We start from the raw sequence: 19,753 nt of genomic DNA on the forward strand, positions 1-19,753 counted from the left end.
GAAGAATTGATGCTTTTGAACTGTGGTGTTGGAGAAGAGAGTCCCTTGGACTGCAAGGAGATCCAACCAGTCCATTCTGAAGGAGATCAACCCTGGGATTTCTTTGAAAGGAATGATGCTAAAGCTGAAACTCTAGTACTTTGGCCACCTCATGCGAAGAGTTGACTCATTGGAAAAGACTCATGCTGGGAGGGCTTGGGGGCAGGAGGAGAAGGGGACGACAGAGGATGAGATGGCTGGATGGTATCACTGACTCGATGGACGTGAGTCTGAGTGAACTCCGGGAGTTGGTGATGGACAGGGAGGCCTGGCGTGCTGCAGTTCATGGGGTCGCAAAGAGTCGGACACGACTGAGCGACTGAACTGAACTGAACTGATGTTGGTTGGCAGTGTCATACTGAGAGGTGTCACTGAGAGAGAAGTCTCCGAAGGAAAGAGTTCCTTGAGGGGCGGGGTTTTGCTAAGGGGTGGGATCTTGAGCTTAGAGGGGCGTCCCTACAGGTGGAGTCTTCTCTTTTGAGAGAGAGGGGCATTCGGACGAAATAGTAAAAGGAAGGTGCAGGCTGGGTGGTCACTTGACGAGGCTCTGGAATCTGAACTTTATCGAGGGAGGCGGGATGGATAAAGAGGAGTCGGGGCCACACTTGGAATGGGCTGGCCGAGGGCTCACTGCAGTCTCGGGGCATCACCATCCCCTGAGAAGGTAGAAAGTGTCAGGGAGTCCGGAGGTGTAAGGTGTAAAGGTCGAAACCTGGGAAATGGGCAGGCTGGGCCAGGGCGGAGGCTGGGAAGGTAGGTAGGTTGCTGGGCTGCCTCCGATTGTGGCTGGGCCAGAAGGATCCATTTTTCAGCCCTGCGGGTCCTTTGAGCCCAGGAATCGTGCGGCTCCCTGAGCCGAGTTGTCAACCGCCAGTGACCTGAGGGAGGGAGAGGAGAAAGGACTCCCAGGGCAGTAAAAGACGTTTGAACCGCGCGTGCGCACAATCAGTCCTTAATTCCTTTCAGTTATTCAGCTCAGGCCTGACCTCATTTGACCCCGACGCCCCAGACCCACTCGCCTAGGGCATAGTAGCTTCAGGTTGCGGGGTGCGCACCTGAGGGGGCGTGGCCGCTGCCCGGAGGCCAGGCTCGAAGGAGTTAATCAGAGGCCCGGCTCAGCCCCGCCCCGGCAGGCCGCGGAGCCTGAGCCCCAGCGGCGAAGCAGAGCGGCCGCCGCCCGCCTCCGCCTGCGGGGAGCCTGCCCGCCTGCCCGCCGGCGCCCGGGAGCGCCACCTCCACCGCCCGGCCCAGGCCCAGGCCCAGGTCCTGCGCAGAGCGGAGCGGAGCGGCGTCCACCCGGGCCCAGCGAGCCGGCGAGGCGGGGGCGGGCCCAGGATCTTCGGCGAATCTTCTATTCTCTAGGGCGGGAGCGAGAGCGGGAACCCGGGCGCCCCTGATCCGTCTGGGCCCGCTCCCATGGCGAGCGCGGCCTGCCCGGGGCCAGGGGACCCTGCCATGTGAGGCAGGCCCCGGCCTGGGGGCCCGGCCATGGCCGGGGAACGGCCCCCACTACGGGGCCCTGGGCCCGGGCCTGGAGAGGCGCCGGGGGAGGGGCCCCCGGGGCCAGGGGGCGCGGGAGGAGGCCCGGGCCGGGGCCGCCCCTCCTCCTACCGGGCTCTCCGCAGCGCCGTGTCCAGCCTGGCACGCGTGGACGATTTCCACTGCGCCGAGAAGATCGGGGCCGGCTTCTTCTCTGAGGTCTACAAGGTAGGACCAGCAGAGAGGGCAGAGGGGCGGGACCGAGCCTCAGACGCGAGGCTGGAACTAGGGGCCTGGACCCTGGCAGTCTTCCCAACCTGCGCGGGACTGGCCATCCGCTACCGCCCGCAGGTTCGGCACCGACAGTCAGGGCAAGTCATGGTGCTGAAAATGAACAGGCTCCCCAGTAACCGGGGAAACACGCTACGGGAGGTGCAGCTGATGAACCGGCTTCGGCACCCCAACATCCTAAGGTGAGCGGGCCCCAGCCGCTTGCTGGGAAGCTTGCTGGGGGAAGGGGAAAGATCCCGCGGGAAAAGTGGAGAGGCCGAGGCTCTTACAGCCTACCCTGCTATCTTTCCCATCCTCCTCCAGGTTCATGGGGGTCTGCGTGCACCAAGGGCAGCTGCACGCTCTTACAGAGGTGAGGATGGGCCAAGAAGCGGGGGGACCCCCTCACCACCAAGGGGAGAGGGAGTCAGCGGCCCCGTGCATCTGCAGAGGAGTAGTGGGAGGCGGCAGGACCCAGGGGAGGCTTCCCAGAACGTCCCTTTAGGCAAACCACAAATAAAAGGCGTCAGCTGGTCCCATCCTTGATACTCTCTAGAAGGGTGCTGTCCAACAACAGATTTTTCTGCAGTGATAAAAATGTTCTGTATCTGTGCGGTCCGAAACCATAGCCACTAGCCACAAGTTGCTGAGGAGCACTGGAAATGTGACTAGTGTGACAGGAACTGAATGTTTAATTTTCTTTAAACTTAATAATTTAAATTTAAATAGATGTACATGTATGGGTCCGGACAGCCTTAGGGTATGAATGGGGGACGCTAGAGCACAGACTCACCCTATTGACCTTTGTGATTCTCCTGAGTGTCCCAGGCTTAAAAGTGGGAGACCTAGAGAACAGACTGAAACTTTGATATGGGATATTCCTGACCTTCTCCTCCCATGTCCCAGTATATGAACGGGGGGACCCTGGAACAGCTGCTCAGCTCCCCCGAGCCCCTATCCTGGCCTGTCAGGCTCCGCCTGGCTTTGGACATCGCCCGTGGCCTGCGGTACCTGCATGCCAAAGGGGTATTCCACCGAGACCTCACATCCAAGGTAGGCGGGCCAGGTGGGTGGAGGCATGAAAGGGGATTTGAGATTCATTAGATTGTAACTAGCCCATGGATACTGGAAAGTGGATAACAGGCAACATTAGGATGTTGGGTAGCAAGACACTGGAGTATGGGGGACTGGGAAGAGGGGGAGTGCTCTGAGGGACTGAGAACCATTCTGTTTAAACCAAGAGATGAGTGATGCTGCAAGACTGGGGTACATTGGAGAACTGGGAGATCAGAGAAGATGGGGTTATTCTGGAATGACAGGTCTTTGAGGTGCATAGTGGGAGATCAGAGAACAGAAGGTGATGGGTATGTGGGGATGCTATATGTATATGTCAGAACTGTCTGATCCGACGGGAAGACCGAGGCTTCACAGCTGTTGTGGGTGACTTCGGGCTGGCTGAAAAGATTCCTGTGTATAGGTGAGGAGAATGCCCCATCCCCCTAAACCTCCCAGAAGGCCCTTATCTAAGCAAAACCCATAGGCACGTTTCCTTTGGGGTGGGGAGTGGGCTGACCTCACCCCCTTTTTTTGGGGAAGGGTGTTTGGATGGGATATTCCTGACCACTCTGCCCCTGCAGGGAAGGGGCAAGGAAGGAGCCACTGGCTGTGGTGGGTTCCCCATACTGGATGGCTCCAGAGGTATTGCGAGGCGAGCTGTATGATGAGAAGGTAAGACGTCAACCCTTGAGGTCCCCAAGGCCTTCCAGAGACCCTGGAGATTATCTCGTAAGGACCCATCCCAAGTTCCTCAGCAGTTCTGAGAGATACTCAGAAGACCCAAGACCTTACCCCTCTTACCCCTCCAACACATGGCAACTGTCAAGACTCCCCCAAATTCTGACATATTCTGACATGAAACTGTCAGTGCATCCCGCTGATGTTCTTTCCTACCCCAGGCTGATGTCTTTGCCTTTGGGATTGTCCTCTGTGAGCTCATCGCACGAGTACCTGCAGACCCTGACTACCTACCCCGGACTGAGGTGAGCGACATGCCCAGGTTTAAAAGGACACACTCCAGACTGTGCAGTTCCTTAACCATGGAGGGTTCCCAGAAGGTCGAGGCCCTAACTGGGGGCAGCAGGAAAACTGGAGGAAGGCTGACTCGGAGGCGTCTCATCTTTGTCCCCACAGGACTTTGGGCTGGATGTGCCTGCTTTCAGGGCCCTGGTAGGGGGCGACTGCCCGTTGCCTTTCCTGCTCCTGGCCATCCACTGCTGCAGTGTAAGAGCCCCACTCTCCCTGCTGCCCTGCACCCCCGGCCAGCCCAGGTGATGGGAGGAACACTCAGGGACATGCTTTTGGAGCTCTGAGTGAAGCTGTTCTCTCCCTATCAGATGGAACCTCGCACTCGCGCTCCCTTCACTGAAATCACCCAGCACCTGGAGTGGATCCTGGAGCAGCTGCCTGAGCCAGCCTCCTCCCTCCCCCGGGTCCCCCTGACACGCAGTCAGGGTAAGTGAGCATGACTGAAGTCCTTTTGCTCCTCTCTTCCTTAGAACTCGGAATAATCTGAGGAGACTGAGTGTTTTATTGAGAAGGCTGGGGGTGGGAGTGCGGTGAGAGGACCTCTCTAAGCAGATAGTTTTCTAATTCTAGAGCCTGAGGGAGGGGAACAAGGGAAGAAGAGGTACAGGAGGCTGGCGGGGATATCCCCCTTTTTCCGGTGCACTCTTTTCTTAGCTCTGGTCCCACCAGCCTCCCAGTCAGTTTATGAGGCCCTCATGGAACTCTGATGAGTGCTGAGAACAGTGAGCACAGACTTCTCTGTCTACAGGATCTGTTCCAAGAGGGGGTCCCTCTGCCACACTCCCCAGGCCAGACCCCCGGCTCTCCCGAAGCCGGTCAGACCTCTTCCTACCCCCATCGCCAGAATCACCCCCCAATTGGGGGGACAATCTGACTCGAGTCAACCCCTTTTCACTACGGGAAGACCTCAGAGGTGGCAAGATCAAGCTCCTGGACACGCCCAGCAAGCCAGTCGCCCCTCTACCCCTTGTACCACCATCGCTACTGCCCTCCACCCAGCTGCCCCTGGTGACCACTCCGGAGACCTTGGGCCAGCCTGGGACACCTGTCCGCCGCTGCCGCTCGCTACCGTCATCCCCTGAGCTTCCCCGGCGGATGGAGACAGCACTGCCGGGTCCTGGCCCTCCTGCTGTGGGTCCCTCAGCCGAAGAGCAGATGGAGTGTGAGGGCAGCAGCCCTGAGCCGGAACCCCCAAGACCAGCCCCACAGCTGCCCCTGGCCGTGGCTGTGGCCACAGACAATTTCATCAGCACCTGTTCTTCGGCCTCCCAGCCCTGGTCCCCTAGATCAGGACCTCCCCTTAACAACAACCCCCCGGCTGTGGTGGTGAACTCCCCGCAAGGCTGGGCAGGGGAGCCCTGGAACCGGGCCCAGCATAGTCTGCCCCGCGCAGCAGCCCTGGAGCGGACAGAGCCCTCGCCGCCCCCTTCGGCTCCCCGGGAGCCTGAGGAGGGGCTGCCTTGCCCCGGCTGCTGCCTCGGCCCCTTCAGCTTTGGCTTCCTGTCCGTGTGCCCCCGGCCCGCGCCAGCTGTGGCCCGCTACCGCAACCTGAACTGTGAGGCGGGCAGCCTCCTCTGCCACCGAGGGCACCACGCCAAGCCACCCACCCCCAGCCTGCAGCTGCCTGGGGCACGCTCTTAGCAGTGGAGCCTGTGGTCTCTGGCCTCCACCTTGGCCTTCAAGACGCCCCATGAGGACAGCGAGCACACACTGGCCCACACCAGCCCTGGACGGGCTGAGCAGCTCTTGCCCCTGTACAGGGGAGGCTCAACATGGACGCGAGGAACAGAACATTTCCTTTCCAACCCCTGGGCTTGCTCTCCCGTGGGGATCACTGAACCAGACAATGCGTTGCTGACACACGAGACTAACACGTGCAAATTATTTAAAAATATTTCAATAAAACTGCCTGGCTGGCTCCGGGCTGCCCCCATCCGCTCAGCCCATGCGCCCTCCCCACCCATTCTACTATGAGAGGTTTTGGGGTGTGGGGGGCAAAATCTCTTCTAGAAGCTTCTTCCCTGTTCCCTGGGAACAGTCCAGTTTCTGGGACAGGATCTCCAGCAGGCTTGCCTAGAGATGCTGGGCCTGGGTCAGCCCTTGGCAGGGCCCTGTCTGGGCAGAGTGAAGACACACTGGAGGAAGGCAGATCTTAGGACCCGCAGGCTACAGGTTAGGGCTGAAGGGCACAGGGTCCTGTTGTTGAGTACCTGGAGGATTAAAGCATCATTGAGCTCCACGATTGACTGCCACTGAGAATCCTCATCCCCACCTCCTCCCCAGCAACCTGGACAGCCACATCGCCAGCCTCCCTTCAATTCCAGGCCTTCCCTGCCCAACCCTCCCTCCCATAAGCAGACCAAGCCCCTGGAGGCTGTGACGTGGCTGCTGCCTCCAGAAACAAGTGTTCCTCCTGCCCTCTGTGTGAGACCCTCTGCCCCCAGGCTCCATGCCTCAGTCCCATCCCCCACACTTACCCAGCTCAGTGCAAAGAGTGGTCCCTGACTGGAGACCTGAAAGCTGACATCTCACAGATGTAGGGAAAAGAAAGGTGACACGCCCCTGTCGTCAGGTCCAGATCCTTCCACTTGATTTCTAGCTTGGGACATTTTGGATTAGAATACCTAAAGGGTAGTGAAGTAGCACAGGGTTAAGCTGTGGCCCCTCTTATCCCATCCTCCCTTCTCTTGCCCTGAACAAACCTAACCCAAGTCCTAACTCACCCTGCCTGCTTTGTGTGGGAGGGTTCAGGGACAGGTGTCTGGACTCCGACCCAAAGAGGCTATAGGACCAAGGGAGGGAGAAAATGCCCAAGTTTTCAAAGATGGAAACTTCAGTTAGGTAACTACCCTGCTTCAAGGTCCCTGGGGTTGGTCCTCAAAGTTACCCCAATTACTTCCTTTCTCACTTCTCTGGGGCAACCCTGGTGCCCCAAGTGGACTTGACTGAAAAAGTACAGTTTAGGTAGCCTTGTCAGCTGTAAAGTTAGAAGACCCGAGGTTCTTCATCAGCTGTGACCCCTAGCTAAATCCTCAACTTATCCCCCTGAGAGAAAGATGACATAGGTCCCAAACTAGTCCTTTTTTTTTTTTTAAGTAAAGCATGTGCCAGGGACTGCTGGGTACTGAGGACAGAATACAGAGCTTGCCTGCCCTGAGAGTTACTAATCAAATAGAAGAAATGGACACATGGGCGATTATAACATCCAAAGTTTTGAGAGGATGACCTGGAGGGAGAGTTCATTACCATGTCTTTATGAAGGGATTATAGAGCATTTTTGTTGCCCCAAAGTCCTAACAAACTTACCAAGTGTATCTTGTATGATCAGGCTGCCAGGACGGATTTCTGGGGCCAACCCAGTATTCAGCTGAACCACCCTGTGGCACCACCTTCCGTAAGTTTCTGATATAAATCTGAGAACTCTGAAGGGAGATTAAGAGACCAGAAGTGTGTGAGGAGTGCTGGGAAATACTGGAATAGGGGGAGAGAGGGGGTGTCAAGAGGAGGGGAAGGAAATACTAGAGAGGCTATAAGCTTCAGCAAGAGGACTGTACCCAACCTTGGTGCATGACATCGCCTCATCGGTGACCATCCCCGCACCCTTCAAGTGCCACCCTGCAGATACAAGCTGACCCCTCGTTACACATGCATGCATGCATACCCACACGCACATGCTGGGTAAGAATTTCTGCCAGCCTGTGAAGAGTCATTCTGTGGACGGTTCTTGTCACAAGGAGCCATTCCCTACAATCCAGTGCACCAGGTATGGAACCTGTCTGCCTGGGAGACCATGAGAGTCAAAAAACCTGTTGAGCAGCCCAGAACTGACCAGAAAGCTGGGATGAGAAACAGGTTAAAGTAGAGACGGCTTGTAAGTTTCAACTCTCATGCCAGCCCTAATCAGTAGGTAGGGCCACCTGGAGCTCTGTGCTGAGAGGCTGCACAGTGCCATCCCTGACTCAATGACATATGTCCCTTTACCCAACAGTACCCACTACAGTCTTTGAATAGGGGTTTGCTTACTGCATATGGATGAGAACTGTTGCTGGTTTTGGCCAAATCAGAAGACAGAGATTTACAGTGGCTTTGGCTTTCCATCCAAGTTCTCTTAGTAACTGAGATGTAAAAGCAACTCCTCTCAGTCTGTATCCATCCCAGGGGACAGCAGAAATCTAAAAAGCAGAAAGAGAGTGACAGCACTGCACTGTCCAGACCCCGGAGGGGGATCTCAATGCTCAGCAACCCGGTTGCTAACAATATTCCCTGGAGTGGAACCTCAATGCCTTCACTGGTCCTTAAACTTTGTAATCTTTTTTTCTTCGACTACCCTGGAAATGCCATACCTGTGCATACTTAGTGAAAGCCTTTAACATTCAACAATTTTACTCCTTAAAACCTGGGAGGTTTGGATTTCCCTGGTGGCACAGTGGATAAGAATCTGCCTGCCAGTGCAGGGGACATGGGTTCAATCCCTGGTCTGGGAAGATTCTGCATGCCACAGAACAACTAAGTCCATGCCCTAGAGCCCACAACTACTGAGCCCACGTGCTACAACTACTGAGGCCTGAGAATACCTAGAGCCCATGCCCCGCAACAAGAGAAGACACGGCAATGAGAAGGTTATGCAATGAAGCATAGTCCCCGGTCTCTGCAACTAGAGAGAGCCCACACAGCAATGTAGACCCAGCACAACCAAAACCCAATCAATCAATTTTTTTGTCAATCTGGGAGGCTTATTTGAAAAGGGCTGGTGGTACTACCCCCAGTTTCTGAACAATTGCAGTCTACCCCCCATTTTGGTTAACCTTACCTGGGTCCCCAGTAAAGAAGTGATCAACGGACCTCCCATTCATCTCATTGTCTCATTAGCTCCCTAACGCATTCCCCAGCGCATATTCAAAACTTCCCTTCATTCCTCAAGCTGCTAGCCACTAGCTTCCCCTCCAGTCTTCCACAAGTTGACAACCTTGCTTTGTTGAAGTTGTCAGACACTTGACGTGTGAACTCTCTCCATTTTCCTCCCCTCCATCTCAAAATTTGTCTCTTTTCTCTCCTCCTGACTATTGGTCAGAAGTAAACCTCCCTCTTTCTTTAATATCCGACACCCCAGTCTGTGCTCCTGATCCCAACCCACCTCTCCCTGCTGCTTTGTCCCATCCATCCTACCTCCCCAACAATCATTCCTTCCCCTCCAATTCCCTCTCTTCTGGCCATATTTTCTCATCCCCACCCAGCTACTCCCTTGAGTTACTGCCCTACAGCAACTTAAAGGAATATAAAAGCCAGTGTGGCCAAATGAACGAGGGTGAGGGGATGAGCGGCACACTGAAAGGTAGGTAGGGGCAGTGGGGACCAGATTGAGAATTTTTTATTTTTAGATTATGAGCACGAGAAAGTCAATGTAAGGTTTTACACTGAGGCATTTTGTTCTCTGGCTGTATCCCAAGTGCCTGGGCACAGTGCTGGGTACAGAGCATGTATTCCATAATTTTTTATGTAATTAATTAACTGACATGATCTTAACTGAAATGACATGATCAGATTTTTGTTTTTAAAGGATCACCCTAGCTACAACATGAAAAGTGGATTTGGAGGAGGGATGTTTAGAGAAAACATTCAGCAAGCCGTTGCAGTTATCCTTGCAAGAGATGAGGATGGACAAAAATGCAAATGGATACACAGAACTGGTGGTGGAAAACAGGAAATTCCTCTCTGGCAGAGTAGGGCCATCTGCTGAGAGTGAGGGAGAGGGTAGTGGGGTACAGAGAGCTAGTAGTGTGGGGTCCCACCAGACGTTGAGACTAGAGTTTTGTGGCACCAAGCAGAATGACTGCACAGCTTGTCATCCCTGGGTGCAGGCATATGTGTTCATCCAGAGTTGAGATATTGGCAATCAGATATACCAGAAGGACACTGGAACCAAGGAGTGAGTTGGCTGGCTGAAGTAAGGGGACAGGCCCTCAAATCAAGATGGGTTGAGAAAGAAGTGAAGACAGGTGATGGCTGATGAGAAGGGAGGAAGCAGGGGAGCCAGCAGGTAGAAGGCCTCTGTAAGAAGAAGTGTGGGGGCCCGTTGTGGTCACAGTGAAGATCTGAACTGTCCTTTCAGTGGAAGTGTGGGTTGGGATGCTGAGGTCTAGGTTCAGCTGTGGGGATGGGAGATGGCAGTGGGGGTGGGCAGTACTGGCATGAAAGTGAGGCTTGTAGAGAACAAGAAGGTTAAAGAAACCAGGGCTGCAGGTGTCTGTACATGATCTCTTTGTTTAAAGCTTTGGGGGAGTATCCAGATGCCCATGACCTAGACAGAGCCTAACCTCTAGACAACCAGTCCACAAGCAGTCCCCTCCTCTCAGGCAGGGGACCCTCCCTCAACCTCAGCCTACTCTGGCAGACCTTCTGTGTGTCCCCCTCCTTCATCCCCACATACTGCTGCACTCCTCCTTTCAAAAGGGATGAGCAATTCCACCCTAGTTCACTGCCCTCCAAGCTCTCTGAGAGAGCCTCAGCTACCTTGCCCCAACTCCAGACTGTACCACAATCATCAGTAATTCTTAATCTTTGGGGGGCTCAGCTATAGCAAGAATTAAATAGAACTATAGGTTCTCTCTCGGAGAAGGCAATGGCAACCCACTCCAGTACTCTTGCCTGGAAAATCCCAGGGACGGGAGTCTGGTGGGCTGCCGTCTATGAGGTCGCACAGAGTCGGACAAGACTGAAGTGACTTAGCAGCATAGGTCCTCTCTATAGAAAAACATGTGAACAATCAATTTCACACCCAAATTCAGGGAGTTTCCATATCCTTGACACTGATATGCCCTGAGCCCTGAGATGAGCCAGATGAGCCCTGAGCTTGCTGCTCTGTATCATTTGCACTGCTGGCTGCCACCCTCTTCTCCCCAAGAGGACCCCCCCTTAGAGCTGGGTGAAAGTGAAAGTTGCTCAGTCATGTCCAACTCTTTGCCACCCCATGGACTATACAGTCCATGGAATTCTCCAGGCCAGAATACTGGAGTGGGTAGCCTTTCCCTTCTCCAGGAGACCTTCCCAATCCAGGGATCAAACCCTAAATCCAGTAGGTGGCTAGATCCTTCCCCCTGCTGGCCAAGGATGCACAGCTCCCGTCCATGTCAGCCAGCACTCTGGTTCACCACCCCTTCCTGAACAACTCAATGGCACCCCGGTAGACAGACAGACCCCTCACTTCAGTCCATCCCTCATGGCAGGCCCTCCCATCTCTCCTTTCCCAGAGCAGATACCTGGCGAGGAGCACCCGAAGAAAGACTGTAGTCTTTCCCACATACTGTTCAGCCTCTGCTCCAAGTTCATCCTCTCTGTCTCCTTATTTCTCAAGGCCTCTTTCGTCTTCTCTCCGTCAGACTGGCAGACCTGCAACTGCTGTCTGGTAGCCTGGCCAGCCTTCTGTTCCATCTGTAGTGTTTCCTGACTCTGGGCCAGCTTCATCCTGGATCCCTGCAAATCCTCTTCCCTCTGCCCCAGCTGGGTTATTTTCTGGCTCAGCTGCTGCCTCAGGCTGCTGTTGGTGGCTTCCAGAACCCTGTTCATTTGCTGGAGCTGCCGAGACACCTGCAAGTCTGTTTGGCCATAAAGAGAGATTCAGGACATCATCAGCCATGCCCTGGTAACCCGAGGCTTCAGCGTCAGTCCCTTTTCTGCTTCTTGCAAGTTTGCCCTAATAGGCTGGAATGGAATATAAGATCTGACCACCTAAAACTGGGTTAGGCCAGGACAATCTAGGAAGTCACTGCGCTCTGAAAACAGACCTGGCTAGAAACCAGCCCAAGGCTGAGGCTGTGGTGGTAGTGACTCCCGCCCTGCTGAGGAAGGGCAGCTGTTGGGGAAAGTGGGGGAGAACGTTGTTCCTTCCGGGTAAGTGGAAAACCAGGGGCAGCCATACTCACAGCGCACTCCCAGGCAGGTGGCAGCCACCCCGCACAGCAGGCAGGTGAGGAGCAAGCCCAGAACCAGGTACCACATGCAGGCTCCATGGCCTTAGGGAGACAGCGGGTTGGGGGGGGCAGGGGTGCAGTGAGCCCCACGAAAATTGGTAGACCGAGGGGTGGGGGTGTGGAGATTCGCGGGAAAGAGCATCCCGCGAAGGACTTGGAACACTAGCTGGGCAGCGGGAGGCGCGCGCAGGGCTGGGAGCACCGGGTACTCACACCAGAGAATCCGCCCGGCAGCTGGTGACGTCACGGGGCTCCAGGCAGCAGTTGGCTGCTCCGACTGGGCCCCTGCGGAAGGGAGAGACTCCTGTGAAGGTGGGAAAGCCCAGGAAATGCCCTTTCTTCCCACTCCTACCCGCTCCACCGCGCCGAGACTCCAGTCTGTCCTAAGGTGCCTTCAGCCGCCGCTCGGGGCCACCCTTAGCGCTCTCCGGAGCTCCTCATCTCCCCTGGGGCTCTCGTGCCCCTCATAGGTCTTACCTTATCCTTTCCCCGGGGAGCCTCTATAACCCTTCAGGGTCTCCCTTGATCTTTCCCTTTGGGGCCACTCATCTGCCTGCCAGAACCCTCTCCCCAGGAGTGCTCTCCCTTCCTCCCCCTTCCCTCTCTTCTCTTCTCTTCCCTCTCCCTAGGGACTCCCATTTCTCACTGGAGCTCTGCACCCCAACAGGGCTGCCCTGATCCCTCCATAGAGCCCTCACTCCCCACTGGAAGCTTTATTCTTCCTTGGCTCCTGTGATTGGTCCTCATTCTCTTCCTGAGAACCCCCATCCTTTCTCCAAGGATACTGTCCTCCCAAGAATGCTGTGGACCCCCCCAACTCAAAACACAGCCCCTCACAAACACGCATCCCCCAGGCTCCCCAGACCTGCTTTATCCCGTAATCCAGAGGAAGCCAAGCTCGAGGGTCCTCCTGTGCCTGGGGGCACATTCTCATAGGTGAGTTCGCCATCTTCATCAGCCTCCGGGTCTGGAGAGGAGAGGAAAGGTGGGATCAGGATGGGGGTCTGTGGGGTGGGAGTGGGATCTCGAAGGAGGATGGAGCTGCAGAATCGAGGAGCCGCTGCTGCTGCCCTTACCATGTCCTAGCCGGCTGGAGTTGCTCTTCTTCAGGGGAGCCTTCACAAACCGCAGGTCCGCATAGGTGATGGCCTCAGCCATGGTCCTGGGCACCTTGCTCCCACTGGTCCCCCTCCTCATCCACCGGCCCGGGGCTACCCTGCCGCTCTCCCCCTGCCCCCTCACCTCAACCCCTTCAAACGATGAGGCTCTGTGTTGCCTCTGTGACTGATGGTTTCACGCCTTGCCCTGTGACTTCCAGTCACAAAAGAGGAAGATGTGAAACCGTTTCAGATAGATGGGCTCAGTGAAGCAAATGGCATCCCTGAGCCCTGGGCAGAGGGGCAGGGGAGGGGAGACTGAGGCCCAAAGCAGGGGGTCAGGGCTGAGGGGGTCAGAGAGCCAGTACTCAGGCCTGGCCTTGCATCTTGGCTGTGCCCCTCCTTCTTGCATCCCAGACCCGCCTTGACAGTGCTGGGCTCCAACAACCCACCCTGGTCACCTGATTTGCCCCACACTTCTTTCGTGGCTACCCAGTCCCTGGGCTTTCTACATGCAGTCGGAGCTCTGTTATGCTCAACTGACCGCAGAGGGTCTCCTAATCACTGCTCCAGAGTGGGGCTCTACCCTCCCATCAGATTGGGGGGTCCTAGTCCGGAGAAGGCAATGGCAACCCACTCCAGTACTCTAGCCTGGAAAATCCCATGGACAGGGAGCCTGGTAGGCTGCAGTCCATGGGGTCGCTACGAGTCGGACATGACTGAGTGACTTCACTTTCACTTTTCACTTTCATGCATTGGAGAAGGAAATGGCAACCCACTCCAGTGTTCTTGCCTAGAGAATCCCAGGGATGGTGGAGCCTGGTGGGCTGCCGTCTATGGGGTCGCACAGAGTCGAACACGACTGAAGCGACTTAGCAGCAGTAGCAGTAGCAGTCTGGAGCCCTGGCTCTCCCTCATCCTGGGATTCCCAGCAGATCTGAGTTCCTGCAGGAGACCCCAGTTCGATTCCAGGGTTGGGAAGATCCGCTGGCGAAGGGATAGGTTACCCACTTCAGTATTCTTGGGCCTCCCTCGTGGTTCAGCTGGTTAAAAATCTGCTTGCAATGAGGGAGACCTGGGTTCGATCCCTGGGTTGGGAAGATTCCCCTGGAGAAGGGAAAGGCTACCTACTCCAGTATTCTGGCCTGGAGAATTCCATGGACTGTATAGTCCATGGGGTCACAAAGAGTAAGACATGACTGAGCAACTTTCACTTTCGAGTTCCCAGAATGGGGTTCCCTTACTTGGTGGGCATTTTCTCTCCATCAGTTTGAGGGGTTTCAGGGTGGTCCTGGCTCCCTTTCTGCTGTCGTCCTACAGAGCTGCCAGGAATCCCCCACTTGGGGAAATTTTCACTCCAAGCCCTTCCTGGAGATGTGGCAGCCCTTTGGAGGATGCAGAGGATCTGGGACCAAACTGCCTCTCCTGTGTAAACACCCTCCAGACTCTTACTCCACAGTCTTTCTCTGGCCTCCTCCACCTTTGGTGCCCTACTAGTCACCCTTGTGGCCCATCAGCCCCTTCCTCGTCCCATCCTGCTTGGCAGCCTATGTGACCCCTGTGTTCTGGTATCAGCTAGACGGAGCAAGCTGAGTCCAGGAGGCAGAAGCTCTGGGACAAGCAGGGCTGGGGTGAGGGCAAGGGACACCCCCGTGTGTGTGCCCACACCACTGACTGTTCATGCATCTTGTTGGGAGTCAAGGAACAGACGAACAAAGGACTTGCATAGGGATGAAGATGGACTGCAGCTTCTCAGAGGGAGAATGGCTGGGTTCTGAGTGGGAAGACTTTGGCCCAACCAAGGTTTTACTATCTTCTTAGTTGCGTACTGGCATCTCTCTTATTTTCCTAGTAGAATTCTTCCTTTAAAAATCCCTGCAGGAATTTCCCAGTGGTCCAGTGGTTGAGGAGGCTTCCCAGATGGTGTTAGTGGTAAAGAACTCACCTGCCAGTGCAGGAGAGGCAAGAGACTCCGGTTCGATCCCTGAGTCGGGAAGATGCCCTGGAGAAGGAAATGGCAACCCGCTCCAGTGTTCTTGCCTGGAGAATCCCAGGGACAGAGGAGCCTGGTGGGCTGCAGTCTGTGGGGTCACAAAGAGTCAGACATGACTGAGGTGACTTAGCACGCACACCAGTGGTTAGAACTCCATACTCTCACTGCCAAGGGCCCAATTTCAGTCCCTGGAGGGGGAACTAAGATCCCACAAGCCACGTGACATGGGCAAAAAAAACCCCTATATTGTTGTTTTACACACAGCTCCAATATAAAAGGGGGGCAGTTGTGGGGAAAGACCAGGGGCTGAGAGGCCTGGCAGATGAAGGACAGGAAATGGGGGGTTGCTGAGCAGAAGTGCTCCCTAAAGTTCTTTTACCAGGATGTGACCCCCCCAAAAGGGCCCACTTGGCGGGTGAGAAGAAGCTGGGACACGAGAAGGTACAGAATCGGGAAAAACCCACCCCAAATGGGTGATGTCCGCCCCCTCAGAACCCCCTCCCCCATCACTGCAGCTGTGAGGAGAAAAAAGGAAGGGGAAAGAGGTCCTCGCCACAGGCTCGCAGCTTGTAGTGTATGCTTAGTGGTGTGTGGAGGGGCGCTGAGATGGGCCTGTGGGTCTGATGGGAGCCGTGCCCAACGGTGACACCCAGGTTGCCCCAGAAAAAGTGCCACTGACACAGAAGAATACATTTGTCACCTGAGAAACGTGGGCGGGGGGAGGCAGACGTCCCCAGGGGTGTGAGTGTGAGGCACGCATACACATCCCCAGGCCTCTGCAGTCTGTCGGGGTGTCTGTGCGGGGTGACCATCTCTGCCCGAGCCTGTCGCAGGGTGAAGCCCGGAGGAGTCTGTGGCCTGAACAGTGCCTGTGATGGCTGTGGTTTTTTCCCAGGGTGGGAAACGACTGGCCATTTTCAGAAGCCTTTAAAGGTCATGGGGACAGATTCCACAAGTATTTCCTTCTTTTAAGGCTCATGGTTTCTTTCCTAAGGTGTTTCCCTGCAGCTGTTAACCGTCCCTGCTTGATTGAAGTTTCCAACAAACCAGCCCCCTCCCCTGGGGGAGGAACACGGTCAGGGCCTCCCCCAGATAGCGACAGTGGCGCCTGTTGTGACTTCCTGGGCCCTCGGGGGCCTGTGAAAGTGAGTGGGAGTGTACAGAGCAGCTGCGGTGAGTGGGGGCGGTCAGGGCGCTTGAACCTGTGGAGCACAGGGCTTAGGGGTGGAAACAGCAGGTGTGTAAATCAATTGCAGGAACACTTGCAGGAATAATGTTCCAGTTTTCAGAACCTGTATGGAACAGGGCCTGGGTGCCAGGTAAAATGTCGAAAGCAAGCTACCACTATGTGCTCAAAAGAGGAATCAATGGGCATGCTGCCTAACTCGCCTGTTGGAGAGGCTTCAGGAGGCAGGGTGCCCAAATGGGGTTGAATGAGCTTCACTCTCATAATGCTTTGGATGTCTTAGGCCACCTGGCCTGTGTCTCTGTCCTCTTTAGCTCTTTTAGTGATGGATACACATCTCCTTATGACTCTCTGCATTCCCTCAGTCCTAGATCATCATATGGAAGATAGTTATTAGAGCAGAGTCTGTCTCCTTTCCCAAATGTGTCACGTGGTATCTTTGTGATATTGACACACATATTTCCCTTTGAGGCTGGACATCAGAAAGGACATCTGAAAGTCTGAGCTGCACCTGAACTGCTCAAATGTCAGGAATGCCTGGGGGCTTCTCAGAGCTGAGGGGCCAGTGCTGTACATTTCAGCTTTTCCAGGATCATAATTTCAGCTGAGATCCTAGAGAACAAACATCAGAGCCCATTTTGTGTCCTCTGCTGATCCTCTATGCTCATTTAAGGGAGTGGTTCTACAGTAGGTAAGAGGAGGGAGCCAAGCTAGGAACATCGGGAAAGAATTTGCTGTGTGGAAAAGGGCTTGGTGAAGTGCAGCCAATATCAGGAAGTCAAGGAAGTCTCCCAAGACTCTGAAAGTCAAGTTCTGTCCACCTTCAGTAGCCTAACCCACTGACTCCAGGAGGCCCTGATCTACGGACAGGGTGTGATAGGTGAAAAATGGCCTCTCCCCAGTGCTCACAATCTTAACCCCCAGAACCTGTGCATAGGTTACTTTGCCTGATGAAATTGTTAATGTGACTAACTTGAGAATCTTTAGATGGGGAGATCACCCTGTTTTACCCTGAAGGCCAATCTAATCATAAGTCCTTGAAAGGAAGAAGTTTTCAGGGTCATGGGAGGAAAGAGGTTCGACCTTGGAAGATGGGGCAGAGAGATGGGACATGAATAAGACGCCGCAGGCAGAAGAAGGGGACCACGAGCGAAGGAACGCGGGCAGCCTCCAGAAGCTAGGAAAGGCAAGATAACAGGTCCTCACCTCCAGAAAGGAGCCAGCCCTGCTGACACCTTGACTTTAAGCCAGTGAGATGTGTCAGAACTGTAAGATAAGAAACTTGTATTTTTTTTAATATTTATGTTTATTTGTTTGTTTGTTTGTTTGTTTATTGGCCCTGAGGCATGTGGAATCTTAACTCCCTGCCAGGGATTGAACCCTCACCCCCTGCATTGGAAGGCGAAGTCTTAACCACTGGACCGCCAGGGAAGTCCCCTGTATTTTTTTTTTTTAATTTTTGCTGGAGGATAGTTGATTAACCATGTTGTCTTAGTTTCAGGTGTATCAAACAGTGAATCATTATACGTATACATATATTCCCTCTTTGTTAGATTCTTTTCCCATATAGATCATTACAGAGTATTGAGTAGAGTTCCCTGTGCTATACAGTAGGTCTTCATTAGTTATCCATTTTATATATAGTAGTGTGCATATGTCAATCCCAGTCTCCCAATTTATCCTTCCCCACTGGTAACTGTAACTTTGTTTTCTACATCTGTGATTCTATTTCTGTTTTGTAAATAAGTTCATTTGTAGCTTTTTTTGATTCTACATATCATATGATATTTGTCTTTCTCGGTCTGATTTACTTCACTTACTGTGACAATCTCTGGGCCCATCCATGTTGCTGCAGACAGCATTGTTTTGTTCTTTTTTATGGCTGAGTTATATTCCATCGTATATATGTACCACATCTTCTTTATCCACTTCTGTCAATAGACATTTAGGTTCCCTCTAGGTCTTGGTTATTATAAATCGTTGCTGCAGTGAACATTGAGGTGATGCTTGTCTCTTTTCAAATTATGGTTTTCTCCAGATATATGCCTAGGGGTGGAATTGCTGGATCGTATGGTAATTTTATATTTAGTTTTTTAAGGGGTCTCCATGCTGTTCTCTATAATGGTTGTACAATTTACATTCCTACCAACAGCGTAGAAGGGTTCCCCTTTCTCCACACCTTCTCCAGCATTTATTAGAAACTTGTATTTTTTTAAGCCACTGAGTTCATGGTAATTTTTTTCACAGCAGCAGGAGATAAGTTTCCTGAACTGTGGAGGAAGCATGATGTAATGGAAAGAACTTGGTATAGATAAAGATGCCAGCACAGCCGCAGTGTGTCACTTTGGGCAAGTCACAATTTCCTATCTGTGAAATATGGGATTGTCTAGATATCTGACATCAGTTAAGGGGATCCCGTCTGGAGATATCATAGATGTCGATTTTAGCAAAAGCGTCACTGAAAGTCTGTTAAATCGCTTCAGAGGCAGGAGAGAGGACAGCAACATTAAGAGGGTTTGCAGCTCTCTGATCACGGAAACCAGGGTGCCAGTAGGTCTCCAGTGACTACCTTAGGCCTCTGCTTGGCCCTGTCTTGAATGGCGACCCAGAAAGCACATTCATATACGGTGACGGCCCAGAGCTCTACAGAAAAGCAAATACACCGAAAGGCAAACATTGCAGCAGAGCAAGATGATGGCTCCAACCACAGAATGAGATATAATAAAGATGAATAATAACAGCTAGCGTATATTGAAGAAATGAAATTTGAGGCTTAAAAATTTATGTAAGCATCGGTTGGAGGCAGTCCTGGCTTAATGATAGTTTATGTATAAATGTTTGAGGCAAGAGGCAGTTATCAGTCGTTTTGGAGCTTGAAGGAATCTTAGTGAGCTCAACTCACTTATTTTACAACTTTGGAACTGCACTCAGTAGGCTATAGGTTCAGTATGAATTAGCCGTACGACTCGGAGGGCAGGTGACAAAAGGCTGCCCTGTAGGACTACAGGTGCTTTACCACATATGCCAAATATTGTGCCGGCCACACCTACAGCCCCTTCTAAGGGGTCAGACCCCTACTGATGAGGCAGCCCTAGACCCCCAACGTTGTGTTATGTGACCCTCCCCCCAACCCCTCTGACCTCAGTTGATTGAGATAACCACGTGGTAGCAGATTCAAGGCTGATCAGTCCAGAGACCACCCCTCTGGGGTGGCTTGGCCTAGAAATCAGGGAGGATGGGAGGTTATCAAATGCTAGTTCTCAGGGGATTTCCCTGGTGGTCCAATGGTTAAGACTCCAGGCTTCTACTGCAGAGGATGTGGGTTCAATTCCTGGTCAGGGATGTAAGATCCCACATGCCATGCTTGTGGTATGGCCAAAAAGGAAAAAAATTTTAGTTTTCAGGAATTTAAATGGGAGAATGTGGAGATGAGCACTTAGGTAGCAGTGGGAGCAGAGGTGAAGGAGGCAGAGAGAGGGATTATGTGCTACCCAGAGCCCTCCACGCTTAGCAGTTGTGCCTGGCTCCTCTCTCACACACTTAGAGCTGAGTGATTATTCCCTGGGTAATCCAACCTAGATAGGGCTGCTGCTGCCTAATGGGAGCAGGTGGAATGCGTCAGCACCCAGGAGATTCA

General features: G+C 53.6%; 2 protein-coding genes across 3 annotated transcripts; one reads left to right on the plus strand and one right to left on the minus strand.

Moving 5' to 3' along the window:
- The first annotated feature begins 442 nt into the window (after positions 1-442).
- TESK1 (testis associated actin remodelling kinase 1) lies at positions 443-5,814 on the plus strand. The gene is made up of 10 exons (XM_040262141.1): positions 443-1,746; positions 1,870-1,991; positions 2,113-2,161; positions 2,695-2,841; positions 3,183-3,265; positions 3,426-3,516; positions 3,744-3,827; positions 3,979-4,068; positions 4,182-4,299; positions 4,622-5,814. The coding sequence occupies exons 1-10, from the start codon at positions 1,528-1,530 to the stop codon at positions 5,512-5,514; spliced, it is 1,896 nt and encodes a 631-aa protein (XP_040118075.1). The 5' UTR covers positions 443-1,527; the 3' UTR covers positions 5,515-5,814.
- Positions 5,815-5,917: 103 nt separating this feature from the next.
- On the minus strand, positions 5,918-13,104 carry CD72 (CD72 molecule). Of its 2 annotated transcripts, none has more exons than XM_040262236.1 (9): positions 12,917-13,104; positions 12,706-12,807; positions 12,054-12,125; positions 11,793-11,882; positions 11,130-11,465; positions 7,897-8,045; positions 7,180-7,286; positions 6,351-6,497; positions 5,918-6,083 (listed from the first exon to the last, which is right to left on the minus strand). In XM_040262236.1, exons 1-8 carry the CDS (start codon positions 13,035-13,037, stop codon positions 6,356-6,358), a joined length of 1,119 nt encoding a protein of 372 aa, XP_040118170.1. In that variant the 5' UTR covers positions 13,038-13,104; the 3' UTR covers positions 5,918-6,083; positions 6,351-6,355. The 2 variants fall into 2 exon arrangements, with proteins under 2 accessions (XP_040118170.1, XP_040118124.1); XM_040262190.1 differs by having other exon boundaries at positions 7,180-7,295.
- Positions 13,105-19,753: the final 6,649 nt, after the last annotated feature.

The sequence above is a fragment of the Oryx dammah genome, unplaced genomic scaffold (assembly GCF_014754425.2).
Source record: "Oryx dammah isolate SB20612 unplaced genomic scaffold, SCBI_Odam_1.1 HiC_scaffold_1, whole genome shotgun sequence".
NCBI classification, from domain to species: domain Eukaryota; kingdom Metazoa; phylum Chordata; class Mammalia; order Artiodactyla; family Bovidae; genus Oryx; species Oryx dammah.

Bases quoted from the DNA above. Each gene is read 5' to 3' on its own strand.
- TESK1 (XM_040262141.1), top strand. From the start codon at position 1,528: ATGGCCGGGGAACGGCCCCCACTACGGGGCCCTGGGCCCGGGCCTGGA. The intron at 1,747-1,869 runs GTAGGACCAGCA...TACCGCCCGCAG, and splicing joins TCTTCTCTGAGGTCTACAAG to GTTCGGCACCGACAGTCAGG. The intron at 1,992-2,112 runs GTGAGCGGGCCC...ATCCTCCTCCAG, and splicing joins CGGCACCCCAACATCCTAAG to GTTCATGGGGGTCTGCGTGC.
- CD72 (XM_040262190.1), bottom strand. From the start codon at position 13,037: ATGAGGAGGGGGACCAGTGGGAGCAAGGTGCCCAGGACCATGGCTGAG. The intron at 12,126-12,705 runs GTCTGGGGAGCC...TCCCTTCCGCAG, and splicing joins TGGATTACGGGATAAAGCAG to GGGCCCAGTCGGAGCAGCCA. The intron at 7,296-7,896 runs GTAAGCAAACCC...ATCTCCCTTCAG, and splicing joins ACAGTTCTCATCCATATGCA to AGTTCTCAGATTTATATCAG.